Source organism: Sciurus vulgaris, assembly GCF_902686455.1.
Source record: "Sciurus vulgaris genome assembly, chromosome: 2".
Lineage (NCBI taxonomy): Eukaryota > Metazoa > Chordata > Mammalia > Rodentia > Sciuridae > Sciurus > Sciurus vulgaris.
The window spans coordinates 23493194-23517298 of NC_136462.1; the positions used below are offsets into that span (position 1 = coordinate 23493194).

Consider the following 24105-nt stretch of genomic DNA (forward strand, 5'->3'; position numbering starts at 1 on the left):
AGCAACGGCCGGACCGGGCGGGGGCGGGGACGGCGGCGACTCCCGGCCTCTACTCTCCGCCGCCCGCGAGGCCGCCGCCGCCGCTTCCCGCCTCGGGCGGACCGGGCTGGGGCGCCGGGCGGCGGGCGCGGGGGGGCGCCGAGGGCTCGCGGCGGCGGGAGGGCGGGGGTGCCGGCGGGCCTGGGGCCTCCGCGGGCGGACCGGGCCGCGCAGGCGGTTGGGCCCGGGCGGGCGCGCGGCCCCGACCCCGGCCCCCGCCGCCGGGAGGGCGGGCGGGAGCGAGTCGCCGCGTCCCCGGAGGGGCCGCGCAGCCAGAGCCGAGCCTGGGGAATTGGGCGAGCCCCAGAGACCCACCGCGATCCACTTTAATGCAGTGGACCCCTGACGGTTACTTCGAGGGTTACTTTGGGTTTCTCTGGCGGTTGTGCTTTGGGAACCATCTCTGGGGCCATTTTATACCTTTTTTTTTTTTTTTTTTTTTTTTTAAAAAAAAAGGACGAAGGTTGAAAAGCACTTATCTCAGTTCCTTCCGCACGGGTAAAATGGCGAAGGGGAAGCAAAAGCCCCATCGTCTCTTCGACTAGCAAAAGCACCGAAACAAACCAAAAAAGCCTACAGTGGTCCAAGTGTCCCCCGCTTTCGCCTTGGAATTTGCCTACTTCCCGCTTGTCCCTTTTTGGTTACTCGCGATCACGTAGGTTTGCAAAAAGCAGTCACATAAATAACCTTTTCAGTCACCAACGCAATGTGATCACTAGTCCACCCAACTCTGATTTTTATTCTGACAATAAAACACGTTTTTGCCCGATCCCAAATGCCGCAGACAAGCCCGCGGCCGCCCGACACAGTACCGTTGGCGACTCGGGTTGATCCATCATGGCTGCGGCCGCTTACCCTGCCTTTCAGTCCCTGAGCCTTGTGGTCCTCCTCCCTTTGGCTGCCCTGTTTATATAGAGCCATTGCCGCTCTCTAATATAGACTCTGCCAGGATGGGAAGGTGCTTTTCAGGCCTACGTCACCGCCTCTCCATTTAAACACCAGATCCGGCTTTAAATAGTGAGAGCTGCTGAGAGCGGGGCTGGGAGGTGCGTGCTCCCGAGGCGAGAGGCGGTCGCGTGCAGAGCTCTGTTTATTTCTAGGTCCTTTTCTGACGTTGTAATTTTGCATCCTACCGGGGCTGCTCTCAGACCCCCAGGTTTTTGTTTGGTTGCAGCACCTAGGGTTTGCTTTCTTTGTTAAGTGAAATATGCCCAGCTACTGTTTCTCGTTTTATCTTTCAGATTTTTTCAAAAATAATTTTAAATCACATGACCTGATTATTTTTCTTGAAAGGTGTCTGTCTTATTGTCGGGAATTTTTAAAACGCTTTTCTATATTAAACGCTAATTGAAGTGGGCTGCTTGGGTTTGATAGTTGACTGTTAAGTAGTCAGGAAATATGTTAGAACTATATCTTATGATATTTCATCGTGTTTTCCTACAATTATCCTAGAAACAAAGCTTTTCAAAGAAATAGACAAGTGATTAAAGCTGCCACATAGGATTTTACGTCCACAGTACACTGGTGTGTAAGGGGAATTGCAATAAGAGTGAGATGGCAAGCTGTATTTTAAGAAATTAAAATTCTAAGTGGGTGGCGTTTTTATTGCATTGGATATTAACCTGATACCCAGTATAAAAATTAATTTACTTTCCAAGACTGCATAAAAGGACTAACACTTTCTAAAGGAACATTCTAATTAATCACTTGATGATGTAACTCATGACACTCTTAATGCACCAGTTTTGAAGTTTGCATATTTGTTTTTTTAAAAAATCAGGACAAACCCAAATTGCTTTCTATATAATAAAAACTTTGGCTCACGTGAAGTTCAGAAATTTAAGTATAAATTAGAAATTGCTTATTTCAAATAATGCCTGTACACCCACATACTTTTACAAAACAAGTATTTTGAGAACTTTTTCAAATTGTAAACCTCTCTGCTAAATTATGTGCATATACTCTGTGACAGACTACACATTTCCCTTTCTCTTTCATCCATAGTGCTTCTGAATTAACTGGTTAAGTGCCCAGGTTTTCCATTAAGGCACAAAAGGAAAATCTTAAAGCATGAATGAATAAATAGGAAGTACCGGAAGAAAGCAGATTTGTTCTTGTAAATGTCTGAGTAAGCAAAAATGTTTTAAGATAACTGACTTCAGAAACATCAAAATATCTGTTTTTTCCTGGAAAAATAATTGATATATCGTACCTGTTTAAAATTACATTGCTTGCGTGTAATGTCTGGAGAAGTCATTGGTAGAAAGAACTCTATAGATGTAAATCAGTAGTTAAATTGCTATGAATAAGATAATCCATAGTCAGATATACTTTATATAGAAGAAGAATGTTAAAAGTAAGGCAGAACAAGAGAGATTCCCTTTTTACAGATTAATAAAGTTTATTGAGGCAGAGTTGGCATTATAGAAATAGATTAGTGAGTTGAACACTTAAGAATGTTGGAATTGTCCTGGTTATAACGAAAAGGAATGAATAGGTTTTAATGGTTGAGGTACATTGTATTGGACAAACTAGTGTTGTTGGCTAGGAAGGACATATTTTCTTAGAAGGTTCCCTTGTGATAACAGTATCGCTGGTAGAGATGCTAATAAAGCATTTTATTTCCTTTCAAAGTTTGCATATGAGAGCAAACCCTTGGTTTTATTGATAGCCAGTAACTTTTACCTTAAGCAAGGTATAAAACACAAATAATGACAAAGCATTAAATGAAAAAAGATTGTTAACTTTTAACAATTTGATAATGTGTAAGAGTTATAAGGAGACATCTAGCTTACCATTTGACATGCAGAACTTCTTTTTGTGTGAACCCCCATAGGATGAAGGTTATGCTATTAATTGTTCTAACTCTCTCCTTTTGGTTCTTAAAAATCCTTTTAAAATGCTTTCACATTTGTTTTCATTTTACTCAGTCTTCTGGAAACCAACACCTCCATCCAACCTCCCCCCCCAACACACTTAATACTAGCAATGATAATGGGAATAATAATTACACTGAACATGCAGGGATGTTCATGGTTCTGTTCTGCAGTGTCACCTAGGCAGGAGGAGGAGAGAAATCATGAGAAAAGAATCAGTACCTGCTCCTCTGGGACCTTGAGACCTGTAATTGTGGGTATATAAATAGTTTAATGGTATAGCTTGAAGGTACAAACTGGGTCACAAAAAATGGAAGTGAGGTGATCTTTAAACTTGAATGCTCATTATTGCCTGTCAGATGACTGGACATGAGGCCTTCCAAAGTATTTTAAGACTTAGTGGCAAGGTTGTGAGATATAACAGGGTATAAAACATGGAATGGAATAAAAGGAACCAGACATAAGCAGCCATGAAGCCATTTTTAAGCATCATGTTAGGTCTTTTGACTACAAAATGGGAAATTATAACTGAAATTGTGTGGATCTTGTATGTGTAAGAGCTGTTTATGAATTGTATTACATAGTTTAATATTTCTAATGTATAGTCATCAAATATAGTTTATTATGATGTTTATTAGGATGGCCATATCTCTGAACATACTCTAAAATAAGTTTTAGATAGTTGACAAGATGACTGATTAATTTGTTTTGAATCTGTGAACCTTTTAACCTGTTGAAAACAGTCTTTTTCAAGAGTCTTATTTTTCCTTTAAAGCCTAAATTATATAGATCTGTGATTGAAGATGTTATTAATGATGTGAGAGACATCTTTCTGGATGATGGAGTGGATGAACAAGTCCTGATGGAACTAAAAACTGTGAGTTTGTCTCTCTCTCTTTTTACTCTTCATACTTTCCCCACTAAGATTCTCTTCATCCAAAACCGAATGTTTCCATAGGATGAACATTTGACTTTGCTCAAGTATAGTTAAGTGAATGGGTGGTGATTTTAAATCCCAACTCTACCATCCAGTCTTCTCTGAACTTGGGCAAGCTACTTTTGTATTTCAGTTTCCTCACGCTAAGATAGGAATTGGTAGTATTTAACCTTAAACAGATTTCAGGATTAAATATAGTAGCTACATAAAATGCTTATCACAATGCCTGCCCAGTACCTTTAGTTATTGGCATTGAGTGGCTAACTTCTACATTTTATAGTTCAATTACTTGACATGCCTGGAACTGTTTTTTAAATAATTTGTGGTCTTAATGTACTTGGTTCTAAAATTGATGTTGTAAGATTCAAATACTTCCCTAAAAGAACTTTAAGTTCTTCGATCAAATTTTTTATGTGGGCCAAATGTTAGATTTATAATACATTTTATGTGGGAGTTGGTTTTCTGTTTCTTGGATTTAAACAGAAGTACTTAGGTTTTTAAAAAATGAGTATTTACGTTAAGTCTGAAAAATTACACAGACTTTCTGTCATTCTTTTCAAGTAAAATTTGTGTTCTGTGCAAAGAGTTGGTCAGCTTAACTCATATCTAAAATGCACCCATGCTTTTCCTTGACACAATTGTTCATTTGCAGCAGAAATGATTTATACATACTTCCTATTCTGATGAAATCTATTCATGTATTGTGTTGATGTTAGGAAATTTGATTGCTTGATATTCCGTAATGAAATCTGTTAACATTTGAAAGATCTGCATAATTCATTCAACTTTTAGTTCCCAAAGTTCATTGATGTATAGTTTCAGATTCTACATTGTGGAACTTTTAAGAAAACGTTACTTAAAATACCTATTCCTATCCCACCTACTTACCTGTAGGAGGACATATTTTTTTCTTTAACCAAAACAACAAAGCAAATGTAGAGGCAGATTTGAGAACACAGTGGTTTTTCTTTAAATCATTTCTCACCCTCAGTTTTATTTGGAAAATGTGATTATTTTCAAAAAGAATATTATTTATGTTAACATGTAATGGATGGATCTTATTTCTAAATAAATTAATAAATAGACTATAAACAAAAGATCTTTGAGATTCTTGATAATTTTTGAAAGAGATAATGGGTCCAAAGATCAAAAAGTGTTAATTTTGCTGTTTTATGAATTAAATATTGAGCTCTTAGAGCTATGTCTGAATACATAATTACAGTTAGCAAATAGGAAGATTTGTTATGATCTTATTTATGCATTCATCTGAGGTGTAGAGGCTGAAACTTAGCAACTCATTAAGTAAAACAAATCTCATCTTTACTGTAGTGTTGAAATATGACTTAGTGTGTTTAAGCATCTGTGAGTAACTTCTCTAGAGTATTCAGTAAGAATCTGCTCATGTGTGGAAGGGAAAAAAAATGTTTAAATGAGACGTTTAAATGTTTAAAATGAAATATTTACCCTGAGAGAAATGTAAGATTTATTAATAGTGAAGAGTAAGTGTCTAAAAATGCAAGTATATGAATGCCAAGTTATGAGACATGAGTTGGAAGAACAGTATAAACTATACGAAGAGCATAAAGTATCTTGGGGATATGAATAATGAGAGAACAAGCTTATTTTGATTCCATAGTGTAGCTGGTGTGTTTTTTTTTTTTACAATTAATGTTACACTCGTGTAATGGTTGTCATCATAGTTCTGTGACCTTACATGGAAGGTATAACTTTTCTAGTTGGAGAAAATCAGTCCAAAATATTAATTTATCCTAGGCCAGAGTGTCGTGGTCAGTTCAGGTTGTTTATTATCAACTCTTGCTTGTACATGGAAAATCTGGAGAATTGATTTTTTTCCTACTGTTCTTGATAGAATCAAGAAGTTAAAAAGAAAAATTCTCTTCATTATTTTAATTCTCTGCACTGAATTTCTTCAGAATATCAAAATTTCCAGTGTGCCCTAGATTTAACAGCTAGCCAGCACTGTCCAATATAGCTTTCTACAATGATGGAAAAATTCTACATTTATGTTCTAGATGGTAGTCACTAGCTGCAGGTGACTATTATGGACTTAAAAAGGAACTGAAGAATTGAAATTTTATTTTAGTTTTTTAAATGTAAATCACTACATGTGGTCAGTGACTACCATATTGGATTGTGCAAGTTTAGACATTCTTGTTAGTAAAACTAACATTAATTTTATATTTTATGATTCATGAACTACATTGCCATTTAGTTCTAGTTCCTCCCATCCTTTTTTTTTGGCCATTTCACAAATTCTTATCAGGAGAGTGTATAGGCTGTAAAGGATATTGTGTTGAATTACATTATGGATTAATATGTGTCCATATTGGATTGTGCAAGTTTAGACAGTCTTGTTAGTAAAACTAACATTAATTTTATTTTTTATGATTCATGAACTACATTGCCATTTAGTTCTAGTTCCTCCCATGCTTTTTTTTTTTGCCATTTCACAAATTCTTATCAGGAGAGTGCATAGGCTATAAAGGATGTTGTGTTGAATTACATTATGGATTAATATGTGTAATGAGAATCCATGTGATTTAAGAGTTGCATAGTAATGCAGGAAAAGTGATGATATACACCAAAAAAAGTTCAGCCCAATTCTTAAGATTATTTATTGAACCACTATAGGCCTACTTTAATGTGTGGATTATGGGAAATAGAGAAGGTATCAAAAATATAGTTGTTAGTAAATCCATAATTGAATGTAAAATGTTTCAGATTGGTAAGTGATTAGATGGGAAAGATAGTTTAGAAATTCTCTTCAACGTGAATGATAAAATTATCCTGATTTCCAAACTGTCAGACCTTCCCACATCCAAACAGCAAGTATCATATGAAATGTTGCCTGTTTTTTTTTTTTTAAATATATATATATTTTGTCGTAGATGGACTAAATACATTTATATTATTTATTGTATGTGGTGCTGAGGATGATACCCAGGGCTTCACATGTGCTAGGCAAGTGCTGTACCACTGAGCCACAACCCTAGCCTACATGGCCTTGTTTTTAATGAAACAACAAGGTTTCTTCAGTTGGAATTAAGTTTGCCTATTTCTAGTTCAGGTTTCTTAACCTTGGCACTGTTGACATTTGGACTGTTTCATAGTTACAGGGCTGTCCTATTCATTGTAGGATGTTAGCAGCATAATTGTTTTCTGCCCACTAGATGCCAGTAGCACCTTTCATTTGTGACTAAAAATGTCACTAGACATTGCCAGATCTCTAGGGAAGTGGGAACAAAATCACCTCCAGGTAAGAAACACTGTTCCAGATGTTATATCTAGATACTTGATTTACTAGTTATATCTAGATACTTGATTTACTCTAGGTATGAATACCATAAATGGAATAATAATCTACTTTCCACTTAATTTACTCTTGTGAAAGCTGTATTTCCCTCACATTTCTTGGTAGCACAGAAAATTAACTTTAGGCGCTAGATGTTTTATGAAAAATAGGAGAATTCTTTAGAATTTCTAGCCTTGTATACTGTGAGGTTCATCACATTTTGTAAGATCAGAAAGTAGACTCAGACTGATTTGACAAGAAGTTAGTAAGTGGTAGAGATGTGAAACTAGGCGTTTTATCTCTTGTGACGTTTATAATATTGACTAGAAAGAATGCAGGTACCAAAGATGTGATTAGATCATGGGTCGGTGATGGGTGGTCAGAGGTGCTTTTCAGAGTTATTTACTTGCTCTGAGTACAGCAGTGTAGCTAAGAGGTTAGGAGTTTAGATTAGAGCTAGAATTAGAGCGAGGCAGACAAAGTACCTAGGTTGTAAAATTTAAAGAGATGGGATGCAGACCTAAGACAATGGAGTCTGGTTTATATCCTAGTTCTGCCTACTATTGGTTGGAGATGTCTAGTCAACATTTATACAAATGCACATCTGAAACCATTTTAGAAGCAGAAAACGAATATTCTGCAAGTCAGTTTTTAGAGAACTGGGCAAAGATTGCTGAAGTAGGGCTGCCAGAAAAATAACTATTTGTTGAGGGGAAATGGAGTACTATAAAAATGCAAGATGGAGGGCTGGGGAGATAGCTCAGTCGGTAGAGTGCTTGCCTTGCAAGCACAAGGCCCTGGGTTCGATCCCCAGCACCGCCAAAAAAAAAAAAAAAAAAAAAAAAAAAAAATGGAAGATGGAGAGAGTTCTTCCTGTATTCTTAGTAAAATAAATACATAAATAACAATTCAGTATTCCTGATTGTCTTCAGTAGTATGATTACTAATGTCAAAACAATGTCAGTATTGTTTAACAGTTGATATCCTGTTAACATCCTGGTAACAGGATGTTTTGCTAAATAAAATTATATAAAAATGAAATTGAAGAGAAACTAAACATTCAGTTCCTTCAAACTTTACATTATTTGATGTTTAGGCTTAGTATTTGTACTTACATAGCATTATTTTTATATTCCTCATATTGGAACAGTATTATGGTACTTGGTAAGTACTGATTCTCAGTAGGCTTTCACAACCAATCCCAGCAAAACTTTTGGAAATGTATGGGACCATGTTTGTGTGTCATGATAACTCTTAGACACTTTTGGCATTTAGCAGGCAAGAGCCAGGAATATTGCATTCCCTTCACATTTCCTGTGGACAGTCCTTCACAATAAACAATTGCTCTGCCTAAAATGTCAGTAGCATCCTGATAGGCTATCCTAGAAAATAATAGTTTGTTTCTCCTTTTTTTCTTTGAAAAAAATACTAAATGACTGAAATGATTATTAAATATATAATCATTTTTCAGATCTGCAGAGTAAGATAGTCTGTGTAGTTCATATCAATATTACGTTAATATAGGAGGTAGACTCAGTGTGATAAGTACAAAAATAGAGATGTCTCTAATATACAGTGAGTGACTGCTTTTCTTTGAGGTTAACTGACTTTGGCATCTGTCTTGTTTTGGTAATTGTGAGGGAAGATAGCTAAACACGGGAAATACCCTACACATACTGTATTCTGGAAATTTCAGATGTTTTGGTATGGTTAGAAAATAGAGTTTAAGTTATAGTAACATTTGACATATGGTAATGCCATGCTAAGGGACTTTCTTTAGAGTGAGAGGATTATCTTAGGTGCTAGCTAAAATTCAAGTTTTCAGGACTGTAGAGTGTGACTTAATAGAGTTGTCAAATGGAACCCAGGAATCTGCTTTTGTATATCAGTATAGTAGTGACCCCTTATCCAGAGTTTGATTTTTCAGGGTTTTTTTTTTTTTTTTTTTTTTGATACGGGGGATTGAACTCAGGGGGCCTTATCCACTGAGCAGCATCCCCAGCCCTTTAGAGACAGAGTCTTACTGAGTTGCTTAGTGCCTCACTAAGTTGCTGAGGCTGACTTTGAACTCAAAATCCTCCTGCCTTGGCCTCCTGAGCTGCTGGGATCAAGGTATGCACCACTCTGCCAGCTCAGTGTTTCACTACATGTAGTCATCATTAAATGGAAAATTCTACAAGTAAGTAGTTTGTAACTTTTAAATTGCATGTTGTTTTGAGGTAGTATGATGAAATCTTTCTCCAGCCAATTTGGTAGTTCCCAGGACATGAGTCATCTCTTTGCCCAGTGTATCCATGCTATATATGCTACTTATCCGTTACTCACTTAGGGGATGGCTCAGTTTTATCAGATCATCTTCTATAGTGTATATGTTTGGATAACCCTTATGTGGTACCTGTTGTGTCACAATGCCAATGTTATTCATCTCCCATCATCTCATCAGGTAGGCATTGTATCATCTCACATCATCACAAGAATAAGGGTGAATACAGTACTGTAAGATATTTTGAGAGGAAGAGATGACAGTTACGCAACTTACGTCTTGACATTCTGTTTTATTATTTTTGGTCTTTCACTGTGTATATTCCATAATTTAAACCTTATCATAGGTTTGTAGCTATAGGAGAAAACTTCTTTATGTAAGGCTTAGTATGCTTTCAGACATCCACTAGGACTCTTGGAACATACTCCCTAAGTGTAAGAAGGGATTACTGTATTCCAGGTTGTAGGATATGTAGTTGCAGGTCATAGTTTGCCATAGGTACCATTTTTAAGTAGAAGATATATTTGTAAAGTTTAGAACGTTCACCTTGGTAACGGTGTAGAATAGTGTTTTCTCACCTTTTGTCTAGTACTGTCCTTAAAAAATAATAGTATTTAACATTTTGATTAAATATAGTTTTAAAATTTTTGATCAAGCATTACATAAATCTGTAAAACATTTCTTACTTTGCATTTTCTTTTCAGTTTTGATTTTATCACAAAAATAAATTCTATTTGTTTCTTTTTTATGAGCCACTAATGGGTTGCAATCTTTATTTTAAAGTGGCTATTCTCACTTTAACAAGCAACAGAATAACTGGCATAGTGTGTTAAAATAGCTTGTTGGCTTCACCTCTAGAGCTGTTGGTGCATTAGGTCTGAGATGGGACTTAAGAATTAGCATTTTAACAACTTCCTGGTGATACTAATGTTGTTAGCTTCAGAACCACATTTTGAGAACCCTATCTAGTAGAGGCTAGATGGAAAGACAAGTTTCCACTGGAATATAGGCTGTCTGAAGTCAAGGATTTTTGTCATATTTGTCCACCGTCTTTTCTCAATGCCTGTAATAGTGTGGTATATAGGAGTTAATCAGTAATTATTTGTAGAATGCATGACTTTGATGCAAGAAGTTCAGTGAATTGTTACTATATCAGTACCCTTTTCAGTAGTTCTGGTGGGAGGAACCAGGGCTACAATAGTGTGAATAGATTGAAGCGTTGCTTAGAAGGGAAATTCACAATATTGATGGGGTCTTAGGGTAGAATAAGACCTAAGTCATTGACTGGTGAACCTAGGTGAGCTATGATATGTGGCACTTAGCTACACATAAAATGTAATTAATGTTTGTTGTCATCACTGAAGCTTTATTGTGTGGTCCAGGATGCAGTAGTTAGACCACTTTGACTCAGAGGTGCTTTATCACTGAGCTGTATCCCTAGCCCTTTTTATTTTTCATTTTGAGACAGTTTCACTAAGTTGCCCAGGCTGACTGAGAACTTGTGATCCTCCTGCCTCAGCCTCCTGAGTGCTTGGATTATAGACGCAGGCCACCACACCCTGCTAACTTTAGAAAAGGTATAAGGAGCTTAAGGTATAGCTCAGTGGTAGAGTGCATGTTTAGTATGGATGAGGACCTAGGTTCAATACTTAGCATCCAAGAAAAATTTGTTTTTAAGAAAACGAGGTTTTATAAAATAATTCTTAAAAAATTTTAAAAAATGTTTTATTAATAGCTACTACAAACAGTAGGATAGCTCAGATTACCAAGTACAAAGTCAACATACAAAAATTAGTAGTTTACATATATTCAATCTTTTGGAATATTTAATGGAAGAAAAGATTTCATGTAAAACTAACAAAAATATATTAATATGTTTGTCAATAAAAATGTGAGACATTAAAAATAAAAATTAAAATAACACAAGGCAAAAAAGTAGCCTTTTTACAAATAAAAAGGCCATATTGTTGTGTAAATTAATTTGCAAATTTAATAAAATCTCAGCGAAAACAGTTGTAAGCCGTATCACCTGATGCTACATTTAGTGGGAAAAAAAAAGAAGTGGGACCAGCACTAAAACACATTAAGGCATTTATAAAATAATTTCTAAAATCATTAATTAATAGTACTTTTTTTTTAACCTTGATTTTTGACTCAATAATCTAGATTTTGTTTTGTTTTGCTTTGGAAGAGGGAAGGAAATGGGAGGTTTAGGTGACAGTTTAAGACCTTGTAGTGTGTTTTGTTAGATGTACAAGTACCTGGTGTTTGTATTTTTTTTTTTTCCCCCACGTGCCTATTTTGACAGTGTGTTAATGCCCACTTTATAGAGATGAACCAGACACAGTTTGGACTTTTAGAAAGCAGTGCTTTGATACCTCAGGAAGAACTATTTTTAGTCTGGAATTTGCAGAGGCCTGGATTTCTGAGCTGGAAGTTTAGAAGTAATCTAATGCAGTTTTTCTACTTTTTAGATGAGGAAAATGCCTAAGAAAGGTAACAGTTTGGTCATATTAGTAGCCAACCAGGATTAACTTTTTTCCTGATTTCTGGTATAATGCTCTATTGCATGATTAATACCATCACTAACAAAAAATAATACATTTATTGGTAATTGACTAGACTGATGGTGGGTTTTTAAAAATATATATAGTACTTAATCCTTAAAACAACCATGAATAGATATTGTTTCATCTTTGTAAGAGTAGGTTTCAGATAAGACTAAATACTATGCCTGCTGTAGGGAAGGTTGCATTGGGAAATTTCAGTAAGATGTGCTATCATTATTATTAGTATGTAGACACAGATTTAGAATCTCTAGAGTGTGACAGGATCAGGAGATTATAGAAAATCTCCTGTATGGCAAGAACTTCTTGAAGGATCTGCTGAGAAGTTTAGGTGAGTTAGGCAGTATCCCAAGAGCAGATCCTAAAGGAGTAAACAAAGTTATGTGTAGATCTTCGAGTGCAAAATGAATGAATTATTCCATTTGTGTTTTTAAGAAACAAGGTCAAGGCTTTAGATTTAACACTGAATTGGTAAAGAAGAACATGCGTTAAGGAGAAGGTTGAAATAGTTGCAAATATTTTATATTTCTCTTTTTTGTCCACTGATTTCCACCCTCCACATGAGTATCCTTTATCCAAGATGCTTGTGACCAGAAGTGCTTTAGGTTTTGGAATATTTTTATATACATAATGAAATTCATTTGTGTTTCATATATGCCTTATGCACACCTTAAGTTAATTTTGTGTAATACTTTTGATAATTTTATGAATGAAACAAAGTTTATGGTATGGAATTTTCCATAAACTTGGCATCATGTCAGTGCTCAAAAAATTTCAGATTTTGGAGTATTTCAGATTTTTAATTTTAGATTAGGGATTCTCATAGAAGTTGCTAAGCAGAAAACAATCTTTGACATAATGGGTGGAGGAGGGAAATTTCAGGTAGTGTGGATGATTGGAAAAAACCTCCAAGACCATCAGGCATTGCTGATTATTTCTTCCTTTTGTAGTATTGGACAGATAGGAAGTTGGGCTTTATAACCGGGGAAATTGCCTCTTATGTTTCTCATTTACCTGATCAAGAAGAGGTGAATTTATATTTATGTTCTGTATCTATTTTTGGAGAGACAGAAAGTTTTGTATTAAGGAAAGAGTTTCTAAAAATGTTAGTAATGGTTTGGATACTGCAAAAGGTAATCTTCATTTACTTAAAAAAATTGCTTATATGAAACTCTTTGCTAAAAAATACCTCCCAATTACTGTAGAAAGATTGAAGATAAAAAAAGAAACCAAGGAAAACCTCTTCAGTACTCCATAAAGGGGCAGAGATGAGGTTTGACTTGTTTTCATTATTCTTTATACTTGGCTAAGATTTTTTTTTAAATGGGTATATCAGTTTCTAAAATGGAAGAGATTTATAAACAGATGATAATAATATATTTTGTCCATGTGTCCAGAGTTATTTCTGTGACCTTCACTTAGAAATCTTATGTTCTTTGCCTTAGTTATGGGAGAATAAACTAATGCAGTCTAGGGCAGTAGATGGATTTCATTCAGAAGAGCAACAGCTTTTGTTGCAAGTTCAACAGCAACATCAACCCCAGCAGCAGCAACACCACCACCACCACCACCATCAGCAAGCTCAACCTCAGCAGACAGTACCTCAGCAAGCACAGACCCAGCAGGTCCTTATTCCTGCATCACAGCAAGGTGAGATTGAATTTGTTTTCCTACTCTACAGATTGGAAATGATTTAAAAGAAGATTGGATCTTCTTTTTAAGAGGTGTCTGATAGATCAAAAGTATTTGAAAATAAGACTACATTGCTTTTGTTTTTCCTCCCAAATTTTGACTGAGTTTATATGTGCTTATACATATATGTTTATATATAATATATGTAGTAATAATAGATAATTCCAAATTTGAAAGCCTAAATCATGTTCAGGTAAGTTTATTACTTTCTTTTGAGAAAGTTATACAGTGGTATATTTCCTAGAAGTTTATTTACTAAGGGCTTCATTATTTTATATGATAAAATAATTGTCTGTATTCTTCATGGAAACTTCCTTTAAAAACACATATTGAGTTTAGTTTTTATCTATATATCTTAATCATAAGAGGAATTTTATACTTTGGAAATCTGAAAATTCAGTCCCATAGTCATTTGTGTAAATCTGTATTGACAGATTTCTTTTAAGAGTGAACATATAAGATAGCTTACTATAACATAGCTTACTTTAACATACATAGGTTGGTTTAAAGAAAGAATAACAATTTAAAGAAGACAGTTTAAAAGAAAGAGAAACAATTATTTCTAGACTATGTCCACAGTGCTTTGCAATATGTAAGTCATTTTATAGATGCTGTTTCAGCAATGCCTTTTGAGGATTTTGTGAAATAGTCCTTAGCTCCATTTCACAGCTAAGGAAAATCTGGGCCTTGGGAAGTCTAAGAAGCATGATCCATTACATATAGCAAATATTTTTTTCTCAGTGATATTATCTGTTCAGTTGTAAAATTTCCTAAGCATTCTAATTCAGTGCTGCTTGTTACTGGAGAGGAAAATGAAAGTAAATTAATCATTTAGTTACCTCTTTGTTTCATCTGAGACTATATAAAACATGATGTTGATAGTAATATACAATAGATAGTTCTATTTGGGTTATTTTACTGTTTTTATCAAATACCTTGTATCTGGTAAATTTATCCTTTTCATTTTATTTGATGACTGTTCCTCCTATTGCCGATAGTCCTGGCACTAGGATTTTGTGTCATCATAAATTAATTTGATTTTCTTCACTCAGAGAATATTAGGATAATGGGGTTATCTGTCTATTCTCTGAAATTTGCGGTATCAAACAATTCCTTTTATTCTTAGGCTAACATTTTCATTATTTCTGATTTGTATTTTTTAAACAGTGGATGAAAGCGCCATGATTATGGTGACTGTCAAGTTGGGAGAAAAGGCTTATATAGATTTAAAAAAAAAAACAAACTTGTTTTAACTTTTTGAGCTTTTTCTTAATGGATCAGTAAGTCACTATAACATTGACATGTGTTACATTATGTCAGTTAAACAGTTAATGCAGAGTTAATAAGGCAAGATTAAATTAAGTTTGAAAATTTCCAGCTTATTTAGGAATGCACAGAAATATATATGTTTAGATCTTAGGTATCTTTTGTGTTCCTAAATTCTTTTGCATTCTTGTGTATTTCATTTAAATAATTTTTATTAATCTTTTCCAGTATAGAATGGGTATATCACAGCTTTTGTTTTCCATAGAAATTTAAAACCTGAGATAATCAGATTGAGAGTATTTGAATGAAAACAATTTCATAATTATATAAACATTTCTTGTGATTATGAAGTAGCCTGATGGTTCCTTGTTTGCATGTGTACTTGATTTTTTTTGTAGCCACAGCGCCACAAGTTATTGTTCCCGATTCAAAGCTTATACAACATATGAATGCATCAAACATGGTAAGACTCAGAACATTTAGATTTACTTTTCTTATTCTATTCAGATTGTGATTATGCCGTTATATTATTAACAATTTATAGATTATTAAAGAAATTGAGCAAAACAGTTTTGTTTTTTAAAGGGTTCCTGAATATTGTATTTAGCACATAAAGTTTAGGTTGGTACTTAGACATTAAGACATTAAGATTAATAAAATTAGTTCTGGGATGTAGCTCAGTGGTAGAGTGCTTGCCTAGCATGCTTAGCACCCTGGATTCAATCCCCAGTTACCTCTGGCACCCCTTTGCCAATACACGTAAAGATTCACAAAATTACAAATTTTCTGTTTTAAAACACCAAAAGAATGATGCTTTGTGGGTGCTATTTCATCACCTGATATTTTTGAACAATAGCTCTAGGGGTTGACTAAATCTATCATGCCACATACAGGTCTGTTTCAGAAGATCTGTTAATCACAAGAGGTCAGGAATGCTAAGAATTGTAAACAGACTATTGGGATAGTTCAAGGTAACAATTTTTGAAATAACAAATTTTAAAATATTCTGTTTAACCATAATATGGTCTATGTTATTATGATGTGTAAATTGTTACCTTAAAATGCATTTGAACCAAGCACAGTGACACATGCCTGTAATCCTAGCAGCTCGGGAGGCTGAGTCAGGAGGATCGTGAGTTCAAAGCCAGCCTCAGGCACTAAGCAACTCAGTGAGACCCTGTCTCTAAATAAAATACAAAATAGGACTGCGGATGTGGCTCAGCTGTCTCAGTGGTCCAATGCCCCTGAGTTTAATCACCAGTAACAACACCCCACCCCCAAATGCATTTAAAACAGTTGAGTTATATTAGAATTTTGATAGTTCTTATCAAATATAGTGTAATATACAACAGTAAAATTCAAAGAACTACTTGAGATCCTTAGGAAATCTTTACCTATATCCTTTACTTTTTTAACATTAAAACACAGTCTGATTAGTTTGTTCAGTGCTTTCTTTTAATGACCTTTCTTTATTTTGTTTAAAATAAACAGACTGTTAATGTCCCAGAGGTGTCTCAGCTTTGACATTACATTCTGAAATTTAGCCAAAACTTTGTTTAAAGATAAAAACCTCCTTATTTGTAAATCTTCTCTCAGACTATGTAAGTAGTGCTAGCAGTGAGATTTTACTTTTTTTCAGATCTAGATTTTTAAAAAAAAAATAAACAAAAAGTAGTTTATATGGGGCTTTTCATTTTGTTTTGGTTTGTTTTTTTGGTACCCAGGATTGAATCCAGTGCCACTGAACTACTGAGTTATATCCCCAGCCCTTTTTATTTTTGATATAATTTTTTTTTTTTTTTTGTAGTTGTGGGTAGACAGAATGTATTGTTTATTTCTTTATGGTTTTAAGGATTGAATCCAGTACTTCACACATGATAGGCAAGTGCTCTGCTACTGAGCTACAGCCCCAGCCCTTCCTTTTGATTTTGAAACAGGATCTCACTAAGTTGCTTTCCGGCCTTGCTAAGTTGCTGAGGCTGACCTCAATGTTCTGATCCTCCTTCCTCAGCCTCCCAAGTTGCTGGGATTATAGGCATGTGCTACCATGCTCAGCCAAAAAGCAGTGTTTAAAAAAAAAATCACTTCCACTTTGTGAATCACAAAACTCATTTGTGTTCTATAAGTCAAATAGAAAGCAGAACTTTATTAGACAAATCATCTACTGCACCTTACCAGCCTCACAAATTCATACATTGATATAATTACAGATTTCTATAGGATAGTAGAAATGGTATTTTTGAATTCATAGATACCAAGGATCTGTTTTTATGGGCCTGGGGGAGGGGGTTGGTGGCACATGTCTATAATCCCAGCAACTTGGGTGGTCAAGGCAGAAGAATTGCAAGGTCAAGGCCAGCAACTTATTCAGGTCCTAGGTGAGACCCTGTCACAAAATAAAAAATTAAAAGAGCTGGAGTTATAGCTGAGTGGTTAAGTGCCCTTGGGTTCAATTCCCAGTTCCATAAACAACAAAAAAATAGAAAAAAAGGATCTGTATTTATATTTCAGTTCAAGTTAATAGAATCAATCCATGCCTCACAAGTATTTCTAATTTTTTAAAAATCTCATTTTAAGCCTATTGTCCCAAATTTCTTTAAAGGTGGAGGTTAAAACTACTTCATAACAGTTTTATTATTTCCTGGGGATTACTTATTTGGCAGAATCATCTGGAGTAGATGCCTTTAATTTTGAAGAGTTTTAAATGTTGTGGGAGAGAATTTCAAATTTAATAGAAATTCTGGATAAAGTCAGTGGTTGATTTCTTATGTACTGCTTAGGTCTCTGATGTTGGAGAGCATGTGTATTTTAAACAGATCATAGGTTAGAAACCTAAATCAATAAAATAGGTTAACTTTTAACATTTTACTTTGATATTTTTAGTCAGTATTTCTTACATGTGTTCTGCATATTCTGATAGTCCATAAAGGCTTTTTACCAGTAAAAGTTCTCTGAGATTTTGTTGTTTTGCATTATTATTCCCAATTCAAATATATTCTGTAAGTAAAAATAATTCTGATTTTTCTAATAGCTTTGTGTGCTTTAGAAATGAACATATTAAAATTATGTTATTTCATAAAAATAATATAGGTAATACTATATAATAATATAATAGGTAGAAGGCTGTTTCAGGGAACTTTTAAAGCAAGCCAGTTTTCCAGGTTCTTGTTACAAAATATGGTCTAATGCTGCATTTGTGTTTGGGCTGTTTCATAAAATACAAGAAATTTTCAGGTCATTAAATAAAAGGTATGGCATATCATTGAGCAAATATTTATTGATTAACTTGCATGTGCAGAAAGTGTACCAGGTGGTTATTGTGTTGTGGTGGTTATTGTTATATATGTTGTATAGAAATTACATGGGTTTATTATTGCAGCAAGATCTGTTCTCTAAGAAAATATGAATTAGGGTACTTCATATTCCTAAATATCAGTAGCAAGGGGTTGCTTACTGTGCTTCTTAAATTTAGCTTACCTTTGTTTGCCTATATGGACAAGATTTATTTTAAATTGAGTGTTTAGGTATCCAACTTAAAGAAGAAATGGTGAGCTCTAATTGTAGTCTGAAGAAATTCTAGGAATTTCACAGTGAAGAAGTAGAAGTTATTTAGACCTATCCAGTGGCAACACAAACCCCATTTTCTTTGGAAGATATACCTAGAACCCAAAACTAGACAGATGTATCATTAACCCAGCTTAGTATAGTTTTCTAAGTTTTGTTAAATCCTGTGTTATGTTTCTTTAAATCTTGCTTGCCTGCTTGCTTATTTTATTTCCCTAAGCTTATCCAAATATAGGTGTTTGTAAAAATGTATAGGTTAAATTAAATGTACAAAGGTTTCATACCTTAAAGAAAATTGAAGTGGTACGGAAAAATAAAATACCTAAGTATAGTTACAGTGACATACATGAAAATAAATAAAGTGCAGAATAAAAAAAAAAAAATTAGGGAATGGCATAATTCTTTTGGAGGAAAGCTAGAGGAGAAACAAAGTCTTTGGAAGCAATAAATCAGTTTAGCTTTTATTTTATTTTAATTTATTTTTTATTATTATTATTATTTTTTTTGGTGCTGGGGATTGAACCCAGGGCCTTGTGCTTACAAGGCAAGCACTCTACCGGCTGAGCTATCTCCCCAGCCCCTAGCTTTTTTTTAATTTAAAAAGTGTTAGAGTATAATTCCATCCATATTTTCATAACTTAAATGTTACATAGTAACTCCGTTTTAAAATATGGAAATTAAAGTTGATGATTTAAAATTTTGAGGGTTTTTTGGTATTAATCTGTTTAAAATTAATACATATTGAGCATCCCTAATCTAAAAGTCTGAAATCCAAAGTACTCCAAATTCTGAAAATTTTTGAGTCTTGGCACAGTATTACAAGTGGAAAATTTCATACCTGACTTAATATTATGGCTTGCAGTCAAAACCCAGGCCCACTGAAGAAGTATAAAATTACCTTCAGTCTATGTGCATAAAGTTATATATGAAACAAATCTTTAAATTGGGTTTCAACCCCATGATGTGGCATTATGTATATGCAGGTACTTCAAATCCAAAATATGCCAAGTCCCAAACACTCCAGTTTCTAAACCTTTTGAATATGAATATTAAATGTTAATATATGTGCCCATCCTTAACCTCAAACATATGCCATATGTTCTTTTTTTTTTTTTTTTACTCTGTGATAATATGGCATTGTAAAATAATTGCCAGCTGTACTTCATGGGAAGTCTTCAGATACAGTGTTTTCTGTGGATACTTGTTGATTGTAGTAGACATTTTAGAAATTAAGAAACAAAAATACTTAAATTTTTACCTCAACTGTATTAATTGAAAACAAGGAATTGGGTGCAAGGAAGCAAAGAGTAGGAAAGAAAGGTGATAATGGACTGGTTATATCATATATTGTAGAGCATAGTTAATGTGGGTTTTCCTAAAAATGTGTAGATTGAGTATGTGAAGGATCAGTACCTTAAATATTAAAGATTGAAGAGGGAGGAAAAATAATATCTGTGAGACAAACAATTACAGTGTTTAATTTCTTGAAATAATTAGTAGGTTATTTAAGCTAAGATCTTTTTTTGCAACATTTTATCAAATGGGGTTTAGTCTTATTGTTAAAATTTCCATTTGGTGTGTACTAAACAAAATTTCATATATTACTAAAACATGCTAGAGATAAACTGAAATGCTTTTATGTACATCTGTAGTTTTGATATTTTCCCTTTGCTTTTATTTTTTCAGAGTGCTGCTGCTACAGCTGCTACCTTGGCACTGCCTGCAGGTGTGACTCCTGTTCAACAGATATTAACAAATTCAGGTAATTGGGAATAACAGAACCATTTTTAAATATAATTCAGAAAATTATACCATCTAGCCCTTGTGTTTTGTCTTCATTGAAAGACAATACTAATATTTCTTTTATCATTTGGTTTAGGTTGTTAAAATAATTTTGAGGGCTGTAACATACAACTGTAATCATTGTTGAGGATGCAATAGAGAAGATGAAAATTGCTCTTGAGCTTTTGATCCTGAATGAGAACCAACCCTATTATTGAAGAAGTATGGTTTATATAGAAATGCTTGTTTACTATTTTAATAAGCGTATTTATCTTGTCAGAGTAGTTAAACTTGACTCATTTGGACTAATTTATAATTTCAAAGTAAATCCTATATGGTATCTTAAGAGCAAATTCATTGCATGCTATTAGGCACAGTATCTCTCATTGATTGACAAAAGACCAATGTTTAGCATGTGATTTTCGGTATATCAGTGTTTGAAAATTTAACTACATAGTTTTTTTTTTTTTAAGTTGTCGATGACCTTTTTTATGTTTATTTATATGTTGTGCTGAGAATTGAGCCCAGTGCCTCACACATGCTAAGCAAGTGCTCTACCACTGAGCTACAATCCCAGCCCCTACCCACATAGATTTTAAGTATTACATCTGTAATCTTGATTTTATTGCCTCATTTTATGGGCGGCAGGTGAAGATTGAGGATGTAACCCATGGGTGCTTTACCACTGTGCTACATCCCCATTCCTTTTTATTTTTGGAGACAGGGTCTTGCTAAGTTGCTGAGGCTGGCCTCATACTTAGGATCCTCCTGTCTCAGCCTCCAGAGTCACTGGGAACTCAGGTGTGCACCACCCTACCTGTCTGACCCCAGCTTATTTTATTGCTTTTTTTTTTGGTTGTCACTTTGTTAATTTCTAAATTTGTGAAGAAGAAATTAAGGGCTTGTCTTGTTACATATTTTATTAACATATAATATGTTTTTTATTTAATTCAAGATTCTGGGTCATCTAAATCAACCTAGTGGAGGTGTTTAGTTCTTTGTATATAAGCCAGTCACATTATTAGTTTTATGTGGAAATGATGACTGGTACAGCAAACTTTTTTTGTTTCTTTAAAGTTTTAAAAATGAATAAACCATGAAATGTCTTGTTTTACTTATTGCTTTATTGACTGTTAGCATGTGAACAAAGATAATTTAAGCTTAAATCAAGTCTCATAATCTGTTTTTAAAACCTTACTGAAAAATAGCTGAATGAGGATAATAAATTTAGAAAATGAATCATTTTAAGCAATGTATCTGAACATGAGGGAAGTTAGGGAAGGTATTAATTATAGTTTACTGTTAGACTTCTGATTTGATAATTCCTAGGTTTTTCAGTGGTTTGACATTTTTTTCTTTCTTTTTTTAAAATATATGGTCACTGCTAAAATGGTAACTTAGAATATGTGCTTCTTTTTGCTTTAGGCCAGCTTCTTCAGGTGGTCAGAGCAGCCAATGGTGCCCAGTATATCTTTCAGCCTCAGCAGTCAGTGGTTCTACAACAGCAGGTTATACCGCAAATGCAGCCTGGTGGAGTACAAGCTCCTGTTATACAACAGGTAAAAGAATTTTAGTTAAGATCCCTATGGGATTTCTTTTTCATCTTCCGTATGGGTTCCTTGAGCGGGTCCCCTCCCTTTGCCCATTTTTTTTTTCTTTAATTAATTTTATTTTTGGTTATTGATAAGCCTTTATTTTATTCATTTGTTTACATGTGGTGCTGAGAATCGAACCCAGTGCCTCACACAAGCTGCGCAGGTGCTCAACCACTGAGCCACAACCTCGTCCCTGCCCATGGTTTTATATATACAAATTGTTAGACTCAAGCAAATAAACTAATAACTTGGATTGTTCTTGGTTAATGACTGGTATATGTACATTAAGTGCCCACTAAATGAAGCAATTAGCTTCAGCAAATCTTTTTCTTTCAGAAATTTAAATGGTACAGTAGAAATTTAGTGATTTAGTACACTAAATATTGCTTTTGTACTTGGGTAGTTTTAACTGTGTATGAGATATGGGCTATTTCTGGTGATTCTTTAACATTTGAACTAATATCTTCCCTTTAACTAGTTCCTGATACATGTTTTTTTTTGCCTTAGGTTCTTGCCCCTCTTCCTGGAGGGATTTCACCACAGACTGGTGTTATCATCCAGCCTCAGCAGATCTTATTTACAGGAAATAAGACTCAAGTTATACCTACAACAGTGGCAGCGCCCACACCAGCACAAGCACAGATAACTGCAGCTGGCCAGCAGCAACCACAGGCCCAGCCTGCTCAACAGCAAGCTCCATTGGTATTACAAGTTGATGGAACTGGGGATACGTCATCTGAAGAAGATGAAGACGAAGAAGAAGACTATGATGATGATGAAGAGGAGGATAAAGAGAAAGATGGAGCTGAAGATGGGCAGGTGGAAGAAGTAAGTTTCTTGTAAAGGACTTGAAAGGAGAGTCTAGTCAAATAATTTTGTTTTATTTGGTACCCAACTGACAAATTACATCCTATTTTTCCAGAGGCTGTTAGTTTGCTGTAAACATAAAGACTTTAAAGACAAAGTTAGGTTCTTTTTTAATGTAGTTTTTAGATTGTTCTGGCTATATTTATCTTCATATAAAATATAATTGTTTGCTATAACTGGTAATAAATTTATGTATACCAAATTGTACTAACAAGGGTAGTGGAGTGGAGACTGCCATTAATTCTAATTCCTGGGCTTATGCATTTATAATGTGGCTTAAACATAGGACATTATAGGACAGATGGAATGTAGTCACTCTTTTGCTTAAGTAATTTAATAGGAATGGTAACATTTGGAGAGAGAGGAAACTTAAGAAAAAACAAATATCAAATTGATTCAAAGCTATTTTTTGGTTTTGGACCATATTAGATACCAGTGTAATAACCTTTTCTGCTCTTTTAATGTCTTCTGTTTCAGAAACCTATAAATACATCTGCTTTCCCTGTTGTTCCAGTTTAGTTATTTGTGTCTATAATGATATTTGTCCCACACGGTTTTTTCTTGTTAATTGCCTTCCTCAGCCTAGGATGCAGTTTTTTTATTTTAATACATAGATTTTCTAAATCAGCTTAAGTATTTTTTAAAAGTTTTTTTATTAAATATTGAATAAAAATGAATAAGAAATATTTTAAAATATAAATATCTTGGTATTCATCTAGTTAAAAAATTTTTCCACTATTGTATGTTTTCTGGGGATACACATATAAATTTTTTTTTAAATATTGTATATAGCATTAATTTGGTGGATCCCAAGGCATCTTCAGCTTCACAATAAAATGCCAAGTTGTACTGATCACACTCCTGCTTTTCAATACATGATTGTGTAGGTATCAACACATCTTCATCAATTCCTAATATTGTCAGGCTCCTTAATTTTTGCCAGTCCGGTAGGTAGAAAATTATATCTTTTTTTGGTTTTAGTTTTCATTTTCTTGATTTCTGAGTTTCAGCCTCTTTTTTTTTTTTTTTTTTTTTTTTTTTTTTGTATTTTAACATGTGGAGTCTTGTCTCTTGCCCATTTTTATTCCTTAAATTCTTTAGGTTTTTTTGCATTGCTGGGATCAAATCCAGGACCTTTTGCATTATAAGCGAGCCCTCTACCAGTGAACTACACCCCTACCTCTTCTTTGTAGTTTTGATGCTTCCCTAATTGATATGTTCTTAATGTTTTCTTCTGTTTACTGGTAGTCTTTAAATACATAGAGCTTTTAATATTCATCATTGATACACCCACCTTCCAATTTTTTTTGTTTAATTCTAATAATGTCTGTGTACATTTTTTTT

At 34.4% G+C, this 24105-nt stretch overlaps 1 protein-coding gene across 1 annotated transcript in view; it reads left to right on the forward strand.

The window, feature by feature from the left end:
• The window catches only part of GTF2A1 (general transcription factor IIA subunit 1), a 37044-nt gene that overhangs the window by 505 nt on the left and 12434 nt on the right, over positions 1–24105 (forward strand). The window contains exons 2-7 of the mRNA XM_079128061.1: positions 3691–3792; positions 13441–13645; positions 15352–15416; positions 20204–20279; positions 21725–21858; positions 22402–22722. Coding sequence (XP_078984187.1) covers positions 3691–3792; positions 13441–13645; positions 15352–15416; positions 20204–20279; positions 21725–21858; positions 22402–22722 — 903 coding nt within the window. The remainder of the gene's footprint in view (positions 1–3690; positions 3793–13440; positions 13646–15351; positions 15417–20203; positions 20280–21724; positions 21859–22401; positions 22723–24105) is intronic.